Consider the following 15,967-nt stretch of genomic DNA (forward strand, 5'->3'; position numbering starts at 1 on the left):
AGGAGTCCAGGCACTGGGTGAGCAGCGAGCTCATCTCTGTGATGCTGACGAGGTATTTCGTGCCCGCTGCTTTGTGCCCAGCGCACTGCAGGGCCTCTCAGGGGTCATGCACCTGGCCTCAGTGGATTAAAACCTAAATATCTGGCAAAATTCCCTCACGTGCACCTGTAAACTGTTTCAAGCCTAAAAATTCTTGCCATAATTCAGAGGAAAAGGAAATAAGTGGAGTTCTCTGATAAAAGTTTCCGTAAACTATTTTTCATGCTGTTCAACCATTAGCATCACAATTTCTCATTGTATTGTCAATTTTGAACCAACTTGAGTATATTTTCAGCTTAGATCTCTCATTGGAATGGCAGGTACATGCATCCAGCTGCATCCTTGCCATTGTCACCCAGATACTCCGTCACTCCATTGGGTGGTCTGAAGTTCAACTTGACGGTCAAATTCACAAGGCCAAAATAGGCCGCACTGGGCATTTGCTTCACTTAGGAAGATCCAGGATGGAAGCAGGGCTCTCCCCAGGGCAGTGTCTTCCATGTATTTACAGCAGGGGTCGTGGTCATCCACTCAGAAGTCCAGGGGCCGTTCTCTGACCCCATCTACCCAGTGACAACCCGCGTGTGAGGGACAGGCTTCACATGGTCGTGTTCACGTGGCGGCTGAGCAGCCCCACATCCCAAAGAGAAGCCAGTATCTTTTGTGACAACTCCACAGGCACAGCTTCCGGGGATTCTGGGAAGACATGCCCAGTTAGCAAGAGTCGTGGTACCCCCGAAGGTGTGGCTCCCCACCAACAGTGTTCTCCTTTCAGTCCTCCCAGTCCAGGTGTAGCTTGCCAATTGTGGGTCATTTTGACCATAAGCAACATACCTGGTAATATTGCTGATATTCTGCTTTTGTCAGTTTTCCAAAGAATGGAGCTGAAAGCAAGTTCACCAAGTCAGTTCTTACGTGGATGAGGCACTGGCTTTGTTGACTGTTTACTTACAGATAACCTAATAGCGCCTGGAGTGTAGCATGTGAGGCAGAATCTGGTCCTCCTCCTCCAGCGGTCTTTCCTTGTCTCTGAGGGGCCCCAGGGGTCATCCTTTGTCCTCACGACCGCATGTAACCAATCAGCAAGTCCTGTTGGCTCTTCCTACAAAATACATCCCAGTCTGTCTACTTCTCCCCATCTCCACCGCCACCACACTAGTCTGAGCCTCAGCTCTCTTCTCCCCACAACAGCCGAAGTGATCTTTTAGAAGATCACAGATCAGATCATTCATGTCTCTCCTCTAATTTAAACCTTCCCATGGCGTTCCATCTCCCATGGAGTGGAATTCGAGCCTGGCTCACAAAACCCTCTGTGAGCCTGAGAGTCTATCTGCTCCTCCAGCGCCCTCTCCTGCAGCTTCTCTCACACACCAAGCTTGTTCCTTCCTCGGCATCTGTGTTTGTGGTTCCCTCTGCTTACAGTGCTTTCCCAGAACTTTGCTCATTCTTGTCACAATAAATATGTCACCTTTCCTAAAAGGCCTTGCCTCACCATGTAATCTGAAGTAAGCACACAGTCGCACGTGGTCATAGACTGTAATTTACTTCCCTTCCAGGACCTGATGTTTTTCTTTTCTTCTTCTTCTTCTTTTTTTTTAATTTGCTTATTCTGTATCTTCTCCCTCTGGAACATAAGCTTCCTAAAAGCGGAGACCTTGTCTGGGTCATTACTGGAGCCCCTAGTGTCTAACCTGGGCCCTGGCTCTCACACTGTAGACTCCAAATATCTGTTGAAAAGAATCCCCAAACGTATATGCTCGACTATCAACATAAACTATTCAAAGTTTGTAAAGCTTTATTTAATAAGACTTCCATATTTTTGGCAAATTTCTCTGATTATTGACTATTGACTAGCAACTGAGACAAAAGGCAAGAAAGTGTTTTGTAGGGTGCTAGGTTACAGATACAGGACATTTATTATCAATGCTAATGCAGTGATCTCGGTACTGGGAGAAATATGAAACATGCCACAGTTTGTTTGATCAATAAAGTGACAGAGTTTCCAGTTGCAGTGCGATGTTCGTCAGAGGTGCGCTCTGTCTGAAGCACTCACGTGGGTTGGGATAGGACTCTGGGAAACGAGGAGGTGGAGGGCTTGCCAGCAGAGCCTTGGGAGGCGTTGACAGTCTTGCAGGGTTGACTGGAAATAGTCTCACTCCAGCTTCGCCCTGGCACGTGAGCCTCTGAAACCTGAGGAGGGAGCGGAGCGGAGTCCGGAGGGCGTTCAGCTTTCACAGTCAGACCTCATCTGTTCTGCTGCCCTGGTCCTATGAGCTCTGCTAGCGTAGTTGACAGACAGACTTGCGAGGAGGGAGGAAGCAGCTGGAGTTGGTTTGTTTTAAATTCTGGCCCAAGAATATTACACACTGATGGAGAAGAGAAAGAGGCCAGCTACCACGCAGCGTCTTAGCTGCCTCCTCTTTCATCTTCGCGTCGTAGCTCTACAGACTCATCCGGTGTTGTGTGTTGGGTGGCGCTTTCTTTAGTTGCCATTAGGCCCAAATCTGAGTTATGAGGGACCAGCGTTACCTTTAAGTCAGGTCAGTAGGTGGTATCAAATGACCTTTGTTGGCTCTGAGTGGGGTTTAGACCCAGACTTCAGAGAAGCAGTGAGGCTGCTTCTAACTTGCCTTTTTGGTTAAGTGCGTAATACCAGGAGAATTTTAAATTATGGGGATTAGCTAATAAAATAGAGGGAGCCTCCCTTATGCTTAGTATTAGCTAGGTTAGATTTTTTGCCAAGAGATGCGTCTCTAAATGAGACCTGCTTAGGCACTAATGAGCTGTTATTCAAGGTGAATGCCAGTCAGTTCATACATTCATCACAGAAAAGGGGCGAACACAGTGACATTTCTATGATAGCTTTACTGAGAGATATTTCACATACCATGTGACTCACCCATTTAAAGCATAGAAGCCAGCGGTTTTTAGACTGTTCAGTTCTGCAGCCATCACCACCGTCAATTTTAGAACATTTCATCACCCAGGAAGAAACCGCACACCCATTAGTGGTCACTTCCCATTCTCCTATCCCCTCCTCAGCCCTGCCAGTCTGTTTTCTGCTTCTGTGTATTTGCTTAGTTCTGGACACTCTATATAAACAGAATCATACAGCGGGTGGCCCTTCGTGTCTGGCTTCTTTCACTGAGCACAGCGTTGTCCCGGTCCATCCGTGTTGTATTCTGTGTCAGAGCTTCATTCCTTTTATTGGTGAATCACAATCCACTGTACAGATCTGCCGTTCCCCAGTTGATGGACATCTGAGTTGCTTCCACTTCTTGGCTACTATGAATAACGCTGCTCTGGACACACGTATATGAGGCTTTCTTATGTGAATATATATTTTCATTTGTTTTTCTGCAGTGATTTTTGAGTTGGGAAAAAAATCAAACGTAATTAAATGTGGCTTTTTGTTTAAAACACAAGTGTCTAGCTCAGCGTACAGAACCTGAGATGTGGTCCTGCCCTTTCAGCCACCCGCGGCCCTGCCCAGTGTGGGGGCCGAGCAGCGACGCTCAGTTTCTCTCCCCTGCCCTTTCCTTGCAGGGAGCTGCTGCGATGCGAGGCCGCACTGGCCCGGCTGTACTGCCGCATGGCCCTGCTCAACATCTTCGCCCCGAAGCTGCCTCACCTGTTTACCCGCCTCTTCCACATCCCTGCCATCCGGGACATTACCCTGGAGCATCTGCAGCTGCTGTCCAATCAGCTCCTCGCTCCTCCCCTCCCAGGTAAACCTTGGCTTTGCTGCTGTCACTGCAGAAAGCAGCTCCAGGCTGGAGCAGCCCTGAGAGGGAGCCAGGCACCGAGCAGGAGCGGTGCTCCGTGGGCTCATTCTCCACGTGAGCGGGAGGAGGAATTCCCCGCACAGGACCTTTACACTTAGTGTAGGTGAACCGCATGAAAGATTGCGGTTGTCTTGGCAGTGCTTTCTCACTCTTCGAAAAATCTAAGTATATTACATGACATTTTAGTCCTTAACCTGTTAAGCAGTCATTGAGCTTCCCAAAGTAATCATGGATCAAGGAAAATGAAGTATTACTTATGAAATCTGGTCACTGTACTGGGGTCACAGACACTCTGTTTGGCATCATAAAGAAAGGAAAGCGGTCCTGCTGTCAGACTCCTCCAAAGAGACCTAACTGATTCATTGTGACTAGAGGCAGAGCGGTTTTAATGGGCCAGCCTGTGTGCATCGGCTCAGCTTGGGGCCCTCGGGGTGCGGGCCGGTGCTGGGTGTTCGCTCCCTGGTGAATGCTATGTGATGAATCTGCCCGCAGCCCAGGTGAACACTCAGGGGCCCCTTCTGTCTTCCTCTGGCGCCTTGGCCCCCAGCCCACTCCCCTTGACCTCCCAGCAACTAAGATGGGAGCAAGAGGTAAGAGGGCTGGCGACGTTCTAAACTTCGAGGGCATCTCACAGCCATGGGGTCCCAGCAGGGGCCTGTGTGGCTGCACCTCCATGGCCCACCCCAACAGCGCAGAGGCTCTGAAACAGACTTAGAATGCTTTCAAGTGCTTGTGGAAGAAGCTTTGCCACAGGACCAACACTTGCTTTACAAACTGCACTCTGAGTCACCCTGGTGGTCCCTTGGGGCAGCTCAGGGTGGGTCAGGCTCTGGGAACTCCTGATCCAAGCAGCTCCAAATCTACCTGATTAATAGACCTGGGCCTTCACTCACGACTTTAGGAAACATTTTTTTAGCTTAAAAGAAAGCAAAAATGTGAAGACCACTGAACTCCTGAATCTACCCTCTCCATGGGGTCGGGTTGGTAACATCTATTAGCCAAGACGTATGTCCAGGCTGTCCCATCCCGGTTATCTGGACAGGTTGCTCCTTGTTTGTCACTTAGGGTCTCACAGTCCTTGGCCCCCGTGGTTCTTGTCAACTTGTGTCTTCGTTCCTGTCCCCAGACGGCACCATCAGCTCTAGCTCCATCCTCCTGGCACAGTCCCTGCAGCACTGCGTCCATGCCCAGAACTGCTCGGCCACGGACCTCTTCTACCAGGGCAACTCCCAGACAGTGAGAGAGTGGCTCAACGTGGCCATCACACGGACCCTGCACCAGGGCGAGGAGAGCCTTTTGGAGCTGACGAGACAGATCTGTTCTTTCCTGCAGGTAAAAGTCTAAAGCTCTGACATCCCTGAACCGGGGTTACAATTTTTAATTGGAAATCTTATTGGCTGACTGAAAATGACACTTTCTTGCTCAAGCCTCCTGCCCCACCAGTCTGCTTTTCTTCACAGCTCCCCTGCCTTGGCCCATCTGTGGTGTCCTTCCTCCCAGTGGGCTTTTTTTGTCCTCCCCAACCTGTTATAGCTTATGCATTGGTCTGTCCTTTGCCTGGGAGCTGAGAAGATGAAATGCTCTTTTGGGGTTAACCTGTGGTTTTCTTTGTTAAATGTCTCTGCAGACGGCACCCGAGCAGTTCCCCTCTGAAGAGTTCCCGATTTCTGAGTCTAAAGTCAACATGGATGTTAATTTCCCCGGGGCAGCTTTTGTTGTTGTGTCTTGCAAAGAAAGCCAGTCTGGATTCCGCAAAGAGTAAGTTGCCCATTCTGCAGGAGATGGTGATGGGGAGAGAAAAGTAAAACGGATGCTGGAGAAATTGACAGGAAAAAAAAAACCTCACGTAGTTTTTATTCTTTAAGTCATCCTATATTTGAAAGTGATTTATAGTCCTTCCCTTACTTCCATGTTTTGGAAATTAGTTTTTATAAAGGATGACCTGAAATGTGGAAATGACTCATACGTGCCCAGTTCTAAACGTACCCCCTTCTCACGACTAAGTGTCCGTTGGCGCCCCCTGGCGTGCGTGGTGGGATTCTGCTTACACTCATCCCCCCTCCTCAGTTCCTCTCTGTACAAGGCGCCATGGGCGCGGGTGCTCGTGTACGGGCTGGGCCACAAAGTGAAGCGCAACGGCCAGCTCAACCTCATCGAAGCCGTCTGCTACCCGCGGGACGCGTCTCCGGCCAACACGGGGCTCACGCCGCCTCCCACCACCAACCAGTACCCTTCTGTGATCCTCTCCACAGACAAGGTGCACATCAAACTGGGTAAGTCTCTGAATTAGCTCGCAGTCATAAGAACAGCTTGAAGTCATTCTCTGTTTTCCTTCTTTGTGAAAATTGGAAGGATTTTCTACCTTGCTGTGTTCCGCTTTCCTATGAGTAAAGAACAGGACTGCGTGGGCAGTGTCTTTCAGAGACAGGAGATTGAATGTTCTCCCTCGCCGGCCCGGGGAAGGCCTGGCAGATGCTGCCCAGGCTGCAGTGGGGATTTCCTTTCCTTTCACAAGTGTGTGCTGGGACACATACTGTTTAGGACGACCTGAACAGAGCCGTCTCATCACTTAGCTGTAATAATCCTGGCTGTCCTTCCTCACGTTCTCGTGAAAACAGAATTCTTTTGGGTGTAATGTGGCTCCCTGAGACACGGGCCTCAGTGGTCCTCCACGCCCCATCTAAATGGTAAACCAAGCCTGGGAGGGAGGCCCAAGTGCTCTTGTCTCCCTGGTGTCCTCTGTTCAGCCTCTGCAGTTTGAGGTTTAGTTGAAGGCTCTGTCTCTGTAAATCCTGAAGACGTCGCTGACTGTCTGCTTTATATGCCGGGCCCCACTGACTCTGCTTCTGCATGAGCGCACAGTGGGGAGGAAGACCTAGTCTCAGGTTTCCACTGTGCTTCCTTGGTGTGTTGGACAGGAAAAGATGGACATGTGTTAGCTGGAGACAGTTATAAAGATGTATTTAAACTTTCAGCCAAAATTGAGCCTTGGCTTCTCCACAACCGCAATCCGGGGACATTGCATCTTCAGGGAATAAAATGAAAGGACATTTCTTAAGTGATTTGGTCAGTGCTAAATAACTTTATGATCTCTTTTTATTAGGGTCTAGGGAGTTATAGCTCAGTGGTAGAGTGCATGCTTAGCATGCACAAGGTCCTGGGTTCAATCCCTGGTACCTCTGTTTGAAAAAAAATTTAAAAATAAATATTAGGGTCAATTTTTTTCATCGTATTTTGCCTAGATTGTTTTTTAAAACTTTATGTATTAAACAAAGAGGATCTCTGTCTTACCTATCATTCCCCAGATAAACACTCTCCCCAAAGTACAGGCCAGTCAACGTGGTTCCTCCTGACTTGGCCAGAGACCCTAGATGCCCCGGCTTATGTCTGGCCAGTGCTTGTGGAGGAGGTTGGGGGGTTAGGGTGTGAGGGGGATCAGGCCTCAGGGCCTTTCTCCTCTCACCATGGGCGGCTTTGGTCAGATTCAGGCCACGGCACTGACAGAAGTTAGTAAAGAAGAGTCAGAGCCCAGGGTCCTGGTAGTGCCTGAAGCCTGGAGGCCCTTGCTGGTGCACTCTGTAAACCTCCGATAAGCTCCCTGGGACTGCAGCTGCACCGGGCGGGGCTGCTCCAGCGAAGCATGTTCTAAAGTCTGACTTACTGTTTCCCTGCCGGTCATCGGGCTGATGGGGGATTGTTTGTCCTTCCCTGTCCCCTGCTGCCCTTTGTCCCACCAACAAGAGGACGTCCTCCGGTCCTCCTGCACCTGCAGCTGAGTCTGTCTGGAGAGTAGGGAGTTACATTTCTTCTCGCCCCCGACACATGGGTGGTTGGGCTTTCCAGCCCTGGTTCTCTGCGCACAGCTGGCGGGTCTTTTTCACGGGCTTACTTCGATCAGGTGCTGCCGCTCACAAGCTTTCTTCCTGGGTGCTTCTTCTAGGGGTGTCCCCCCCTCCTGGAGCCGTGCTGGTGTTGCACTCTCTGCCCCTGGAGTTCCCGCTGGCTGTGGCCTTCGCAGAGCAGCTGCTGTCCTGGAAGTCAGAGGACGGCGAGGGGAGAGCCGAGGACGAGCCTGACACCATCCCGACGTCTGTCCTCCTGCAAGTGGTGGAGCTGCTGGGTGAGGCCTCCGTCCCCTCGGGAGCCTGAGGAGGGGGCTTGTCGCAGGGCCTGGGGCAGCCACGGTGGCCCAGGCGGCGGCCACTCTCGTCAGGTTGCTGTCATTTGAAGTGGGCTTGGGGGGTTGAGTGGAAGGTGCTGTCTAGACTTCCAAATCCATGACTTCCAGAGTTATTTCCGTTATTTTGAGGGAAATAACTAACCAGGAAAATAAGATTAATTTTATCATCCTTTACTTTAAAACACAAAAATATGCCATTATGGTAACTTTGAAGGTGAAAGGTGGCATGGAAGTGAATGATGTTAGAGAGTCAAACATGACCTCACAGCTCCTGAAAGGTTAAGAAGGGAGAGCATTTTGGAAAAACTCATGGAATGGTAAACTTAAGATTTGTGCATTTAGCATATGTAAATATACTTCAAGAATTTTCTAAATATTGAACTTGAATGATGTGTCTGCTTAAGTGTTTAGGGATAAAACATACTGATGTCTGCAACTTATTTTGAAATGAAATCAAAAGCTAAGCTGAGTCTGTGGGTAAGTGGAGGGGTAGACAGATGTGTAATAAAGCAAACACAGCAAAATGTTAACGGTAGAATCGAGGTGGTGAGCATACAGATATTTACTGTATAAGTCCTTCAAGCCTTCTATATTTTTATATTTTCTCCTAATAAAATGTTGGAGGGAAAAACATGTTGCAAACTCAGATGTCCTTAAGGGTCAGGCAGATGATGTCAATGAGAGAAATACAGCACAAAGATGGGCCCGGGACTGTCCATGAACTGGAGGGCCCCTGGCGGGCAGCCGCTGCACCCCACTGCTCATTGCTACGTAAGAATGTGGCCCCAGTCCTGCCAGATACTATCACTTTTTATTTCAAGAAAAGCCAGAAATCTAGATACTGATGTGAATTTCCCAATTTTTTAATGTTGAAAACAAATTCAAATTCTTTAAAACACACTGGGCAGGGCATAGGGGGAGGTGAGCAGGGAACCACTGTCTGTAGGAACAAGATGTCTGTGGCTGGTCTCAGCCACGGGCCACCATTTGCAGTTTTAGTGGCGAAGACTTCTCTCCGAGGCCGTCCTCCTCCGTAAGTGCCCAGTGGCAGAGGAAGGACAATGGATAAGGAAACACAAACATCTGAGGTCCACAAACACCTGGCCCTGGACCCCACGGGCACTTGTCCCCTGTGAATGGCTCCATGAGTGCCGATGTCCCGGGACAGCCATGAGTTCATTTTCAGCTGGAATTACCAAGCAGCGTCACCGCTGAGAGTAGTCAGCCTAGTTCCCTCCTTTGTAGGCGCCGGGCTTAGCCAGGATGATCGGTAAGTCAGCTGGACCTGGACCTTGCGACTCCCTGCCCATATTGTGACTGTGGATATAAGACACACGTCTGGCGTGACCAGGACCTTGGCACAGATGTGTGGCCCATCACTGTTACAGACAGTATTTCCCAAACTTAGTCGTTCTCATGCCGCCTTTATGTGATTTCTGCCACGTCTGCCAGTCATGCGTGTCATGCGTATTGATTTGTTCTTGTGGCAATCAACTCCTTTCTCCTATTTTTAAACTTAAATTTAATTTCAAAGGATACTTTGTGTTGCTACTTTAAGTGAAAAATTAGTATGCCTTGCTATAACTATAAGATAACTATAAAATAAAAAGATAAACAATTACTGTTCTGAAATGTGACTAAATACTGTTGCGTGTCAAAGGCTCTGGGTCTCTGGCCTATTCTCTGTTAAGAATATTCTAGCCCCACAGGAAGGCTTCCTTGTTGACAAAATCAGGACAGAAAGAGGAATTAAAAAGGAATAATTTTCCACGTGTGTTTCTGTGCTGTTTGGTAAAATTGGGTTGTATGCCCCCAGTAGGAAGCATCCCATGGTTCAGGAAACACTGTTCTAGTGATGTGTCGCCAGCCTGCTTGATAACTTTACGAGAAAGAAAGTGATGATGTGTCGGCCTGAGCTGTAGAAGCTGGCTCCGTGCGATCACATGGCACAGGGGTCCAAGCCGCGGGCTCTGGGGCTAGCCTGCGCGACTCTCCCTGTGTGACTGTGACTGTGCGGTGGCGTGTGAGTCCTTCAGCTCTTTGAGCCTCTGCTTCTTCATCTGTGAGATGGGGATGAAGGATGTGGTACCTGTTTCACAGGGTCGCTGTGAGGGCTGACTCCATTAAAATGCCTAGAACAGTGCCTGCTACATTGTAAGCTGTGTGTAAGTGATTGCTTTTTTTATAAGTATTCCTTTTTATTTGCCTCAGGAAACTTCCTCTGGACCACGGACCTGGCAGCCTGCGTGAAGGAGCTGGTTTTCCAGCTCCTGGCAGAGCTCCTGCGCACAGCACATGGCCTGGAGCAGAGGAAGCACCCCGCCGGCCTGCCCTCCTCTGTCGCCCTCCAGCTGAACCCCTGTCTGGCCGTGCTCACGGCGCTGCAGTCGGAGCTCCACAAGCTGTACGACGAGGAGACGCAGAGCTGGGGCCCGGGTGGCGCGTGCGGAGGCTCGGGGGCCGCGGCAGCCCCCGACCATGGCCGATTCTCCACGTACTTTCATGCGCTCATGGAAGGTTGCCTGGCTGTGGCTGAGGTGACCCTGCCCACCAACATGAGCGTCACCGTCAGCGGGGTGACCTCGGCGACCGCCCCAAACCTCAGCGACTCATCGTCCTCCTCGTCGTCCTCCCCCGGGCAGACGCCGCAGAGCCCCAGCCTCCTGTCCAAGAGGAAGAAAGTCAAGATGAAGCGGGAAAAGGCCTCCTCCTCCGGAAAGCGGCAGTCCACGCGCTCAGTGGACGCAGACCCCGCCATGCTGAGCATTGGGGGCAGCAAGCCCGAAGATATGCTGTGGTTCCATCGCGCCCTGACCTTGCTCATCATCCTCCGGCACCTCACCAGGAAGGACCCGCAGGGGCTGGGTGTGACGAGCGATGCCATTGCCGACGCCTGCCAGGCCCTGGTGGGCCCCACCGCCCACAGCCGCCTGCTGGTGATCTCCGGGATCCCCACCCACCTGGACGAGGGCATCGTCCGAGGTGCCATCCGCAAGGCCTGCAACGCCCATGGCGGAGTCTTCAAAGACGAGATCTACATCCCTCTGCAGGACGAAGACCCCAAGAAGCCCAAAGACAAGGCCGAGGGCTGTGATGGGAAAGCTGAGCCGGAGAAGACCCTCAGTTTCCCCGGCACAGACAGCGTGGAGGTGAGCACGTCCAGCAGCCCGACCCCCGCCGTGAGCGTCAGTGCCTCCGCGTCCACCAGCCAGGCCTCCATCTGCAGCTCCCAGGGCATCTCTCAAGCGGTCAGCGACCTCTCCACGGATCCACTGCCCTCGGGCCTTGAGCTGCCCATCCCCGCGGGCCTGTTGGAGCCCCACGTGGTGTCCAGCCAGGAGAGCCTGGACATTTCCTTATGCAGCACCGGCAGCCTGGGCAGCCTGGGGAGCCTGGGGGAGCCACTGGACAACGCAGAGACGGCCTCGGGGTCGGACATGGGCTCCATGTACACAGTCACATCCCTGGACAACCAGCCCCTCGCAGCGCGCCCCATCAAAGGCTTCGCAGTCGTGGAGGTCAGTGCGCTCATGCCTTGGCGACCACTTAAATCGTGAGCAGTAAGAGTCCCCCGGGCCTCTTTAAACCTTCTAACATTATTTCCAAGAGACTATCCGATAGGTGACTCGGGGGCCCTTAGGGGAAACAGTGAAGACGTATCATGTCGATTGTCTGTGTTTGAGGTCACATCTCAGAGCGATAGCAAGTCTGATGTCAGGAAGTAAACACAGTTCGCTGCTGAGTGCGGAACGGAGGGACGTGGGGGCTTGGAGGGGCTGACCTTTCCTGACGGTGGGCTTTACCAAGTGCTTTCCAACTCAGGCCCCACCGGCATCTTTCAGAGTGGCCTCGGGCCTTCAGAGCCGTTGCCGTCAGAGGGATCCCTACTGAGCAGGCTGAGATCAGACTTACTGTTCGTTCTGTTCCAGTTGATTCTGAGTTTCAGGTGGTGCGTGCGTTGTCGCCAGCTTACATTTCTGCTTCAAGTTCCCATTATTTCTTGGGCCTCCTTGTTTAGAAACCCTGCATCCTGTGTCTCGTGCACCCTCTGTAATGGGAGTCAGGTGTGGAGTAAAACCCGCCCTCCCCCGTATTGGATGTGAAGAGGAAGGTGCAAGGAAGAAGCCTTGCACCGTCTTGTTCCCCACCCCAACCCACCCCATGGGCTCTGAACAGAGAGCTCAGGATCCAGTGGTTGGCTTCCTCCCCAGCATCGCTTCTTTTAATCTGTCCACCTTCTTCTTGGGGACTTTCTTAGAGCCAAGCATGAACTTTATCCAACTGGGCATCTAGGTAAAGCCACAAGCAGGGTTTATCAACAGAGGTTTCCAACTGAGTTGTCCCCCTGTAAGTCACTGCTGTTGGCAGGTGAGGGAGGCTTTACCGGCAAGGCCAGCTCGCCCGAGTCAGGCGATGCCCACAACGCTCAAGATGAGTGGAGGCTTTCAGGGACGGCGGGAGGGAAAGAAAGGGCATACCTGTCGAATGACTGATGTCTCACTACTCAAGTCCTGACCCTTTTCTTTGTTCACACAGATAAGATCCCGAGCCAAAATCGAGAAAATTCGAGCAAGTTTATTTAACAATAATGACTTGATTGGTTTGTCAAGTTTGGATGGTGAAGATGAGTTGATGGAAATGTCCACGGAAGAGATTCTCACTGTGTCTGTAGTAAATCAGAGTTTGTTTGATACACAGGGGAGCCCAGGGTTAGAAGATTATTTCAACGATAAGTCAATTAAAGGTGGGTTATGGATTTTTTTTTAAATAATAGACTTTCTTTGAGCAGTTTTAAATTTACAGAAAAATTGGAGCAAAAATCACTCCCCCCACCATGCCCAGTTTCCCCTGTTCTAACATCTTACTGTAAAGACCAGCTCTGGGGGTCACAGATAGAAGAAATGATTCAGAGGGTACTGGGGACACGGGACAAGAGGTTCATTGCGTGGCTGACAGAAGACGTGTTGTGTGCGTCTTCACATGATGCAAAGAGAACACTCCTACCCTCTCCCAGCAGAGCTGTCAGGGCCTCAAAGGCCGCTGAGCCGGCCCGGCCGCAGGCCTGCCGCGTTCAGCCAGCCCGGGGACCACCAGGAATGGCTAGGCCACAGCCTGCGTCAGCCTCCAATGTGGGCTTGCGGTCCGGTAGTTTTACTTCTTTTTGTCTAGCCAGGCTTCCCGTTGCTCAAGATCAAGTGTCTTTATTTTGTTTTGTCTTCTGGGGCCAGAATGTGCTAAGTCCACTGCTGGTAACCATTTGGTCCTATGCTTGAGGAGGCTAATGCCTCACCCTTTAAAACGAATTGTTGGGTAATAAACAGTTCCAGTTCCTTTTTTAAAAAGTCCCACTTTGTCTTTCTCGTGGCTCTTAATGTGGGTGGACCCTGTCTGGCTTCCCTGTTTCTTTTGTTCACCCAGGACGCAGGCTCTACCGAGGCTCCACAGAGCTGCACCCAGCAGAGCCTGAGGCCAGGACTCGCCCCCAGCTGCGCCTCAGCAGTGGCGGCAGTTTCTCTTTTTCCTGTTTATAATTATAGTCCTTTGTGTTGTCATTTTTATTCTGTGTCAAAATTTTTAATTTATGTTCTCTTTTATAATCTTTAATACTATTTGAAACTTCACAATACAGTCATTGAGTTTGTCTTGTTTCGTGTTTTCTGAGGACAGAAATGCAATAATTGAGTATGGGTTTTGTTGCTGTTTCAAATTATTATCCCCTGATCATGAAATTTTGAAATGTTCCCTCAGGACTAGGACCAGAGTGAGGTCCCCCCAAAACTCAGTTATCTCTGTAAATAATATTTTAATATTTACGAAAATCAAAATAAATGCATAATATCCATGGTGAACAAAATACTAAAATTTTAATAAAGACAGATCAGAATTACTGATTTTTCCTTTTGAATCCAGCTTTCATACAGTCGGCATGGTACCATTTTAATATTTTGCTTATCATGGGTTTTTTGTATTAATTTTGATTTTTTTAAAACACTGTATTAAAATATGTATCTTCATCTCTGAGGTTTTCGGAAATCTGGCGCCTGAGGGGCTGCCTCCCTCTCCTCGCCCTGTTCCCGGCCCTGTTCCCTCACTGGTGTGTGTTTTGCCCCCTCAACTCTCAGCTACACCACGTAGGGGCGGCAGGTGTAAGATCTATGGGAGCTGGGAGGTCTTTTTCTGCCATAATTAATGCTTCACCAGTCTTTTCATACTTCAGTCTGAATTTAGTTCTAGTTTTTGATTGTGTGATAGTTAAACCTTCCGCATAAGGTACTCAGTATTTTGAGAACATGTTTGCCATGTAACAGCCACACGTGTTTTCTTTAAGTTGTGGTTCTGCTGAGTCAGCTCTTAGGTCTCCACTTTGTGCTCTGGTTCCCTCAGCCGGGCTTGACCTGAAGGCGGCTCTGGAAGGTCAGATCCCCCAAGAAAGAGGATGAGGAGGATGGCGTGGGAGCAGAGGGGCACTATGAGCACATCAGTCTGGCTTGTAGGTCAGGGCCCTCGGCCTCGAGGAACATGCAGATGGGTCCTGACTGGCCCCTTAGGAAAGGCAAGGGCGCCTTCTGGAGCGCTTGTCTGGGGCCAGAAAAAAAAGTCTTTTCTCGTGCTTGTGGACAGTTTTCTTGTTACTTGAGAGAACTTTCTTTTCCATCTGCTGGTTGTACTAGTTTTGTAACATGTCATCTGATAATAACTCATTGAACAACTTGTACTTTGCACTAAAAATACTTGAGCCTCTACGTCCCCTTGTTCCCTGAGGACTGTCCCTCACGGATGTGTTGTTGAAGTTAAGAGGGGTTCAACCGCCACAGTACAGAGATCCGGGGTACAGAGGCTCCAACCTGGTAGAAAATTATTTCTTGCACACGTCAGAGCCCAGGGAGAGCCCCGAAGCCAGCCATCCCTGGGGCTTGTCATGTCCCCGACCAGCGGCGGGGGCGAACGCAGCAGAGAGCACACGGGCCCCGGCAGGGCTCACGGTCCACATCACGGGTGTCACTGAGGTGTGCGCCCAGAAAGGGGAGACCAGGGCTTGGTGGACAGGGCGTCATCGCCACTAAATGCCCATTACCCACTTTCAGAAGTAAGTTGTTGATGGAAAATAAACAAGTCAGATGCTGCAGGGGGCTTACCCTGACAGAGCGTGCTCACGGCAGAACTGTTTGCCCTGCCTCCACTCTGCAACAGGAGAGAAGCTGGTGCCCGGGGCCAGAGAGGTGCTGACAGAGATATTTAAGAGCTGTGCCCACTCGGAGCAGACGCTGAGCCTGACCCCCGCGAAGCCCATCAAAGTGTCTGACATTTACCTCAGCAAAGAGCAGATCAACTCCCAGACGCCAGGCAACCTTCTCCACCTCTTCTTCACCAACGTCCGGCCTCCAAAAAAGGTGCTGGAGGACCAGCTCACCCAGGTAGCACCCCCGACCCGCCGCGCCTGTGCTGGGCCCTGGGGCGCGCCAGGCCGAGCCTGAGCTCCCTCCCGCCCTGGTGTCCCGCAGATCCTGAGGAAGTACGGCGTGCCGAAGCCCAAGTTCGACAAGAGCAAGTACAGCAAGGCCGGGAAGGAGCAGCACCCCGGGAAGGTGGTGAGCACCAAGCGGCCCATCACCAAGCCGCCGGCCAAGGACAAGGCCGTGCTCAACAGCGTCAGGTGCGTGACCGAGGAGCTCGGAGGGTGGGCTGGGCCGGGGGACGCGGGGCCAGCGCTCAGCAGGCTTCCTGGGCGGCTGTCGGCCCCTGTGGGGAGTCCTGGCTCGGCTCTGCTCTGCTGCTGGAGTCCGTGTGGTCCTCGGCCTCGTCAGCGGCAAGAGAACACTTCATTTGACACACGAGGACCGTCAAATCTGGACCATGCCAGCTGGAAAGCAGACTAGTCTGAATTAATAAAACATCTAAAATGCACAGAATTGTTGAAAAAGTCTAATTCCTTTACCCACACGTAAGACATATAGTCATGGTA

General features: G+C 50.9%; 1 protein-coding gene across 9 annotated transcripts in view; it reads left to right on the forward strand.

Annotated features, from left to right (window-relative positions):
* The window catches only part of HECTD4 (HECT domain E3 ubiquitin protein ligase 4), a 164,910-nt gene that overhangs the window by 133,912 nt on the left and 15,031 nt on the right, over window positions 1–15,967 (forward strand). For all 9 annotated transcript variants that reach the window (XM_072953303.1, XM_031670055.2, XM_031670054.2 and 6 more), the window contains exons 56-64: window positions 3,586–3,767; window positions 4,951–5,156; window positions 5,452–5,582; window positions 5,892–6,097; window positions 7,765–7,944; window positions 10,216–11,522; window positions 12,541–12,748; window positions 15,196–15,419; window positions 15,507–15,658. In XM_072953303.1, the coding sequence (XP_072809404.1) occupies window positions 3,586–3,767; window positions 4,951–5,156; window positions 5,452–5,582; window positions 5,892–6,097; window positions 7,765–7,944; window positions 10,216–11,522; window positions 12,541–12,748; window positions 15,196–15,419; window positions 15,507–15,658 (2,796 nt within the window). The remainder of the gene's footprint in view (window positions 1–3,585; window positions 3,768–4,950; window positions 5,157–5,451; window positions 5,583–5,891; window positions 6,098–7,764; window positions 7,945–10,215; window positions 11,523–12,540; window positions 12,749–15,195; window positions 15,420–15,506; window positions 15,659–15,967) is intronic.

Source organism: Vicugna pacos, chromosome 32 (genome assembly GCF_048564905.1).
Source record: "Vicugna pacos chromosome 32, VicPac4, whole genome shotgun sequence".
Taxonomy (NCBI): domain Eukaryota; kingdom Metazoa; phylum Chordata; class Mammalia; order Artiodactyla; family Camelidae; genus Vicugna; species Vicugna pacos.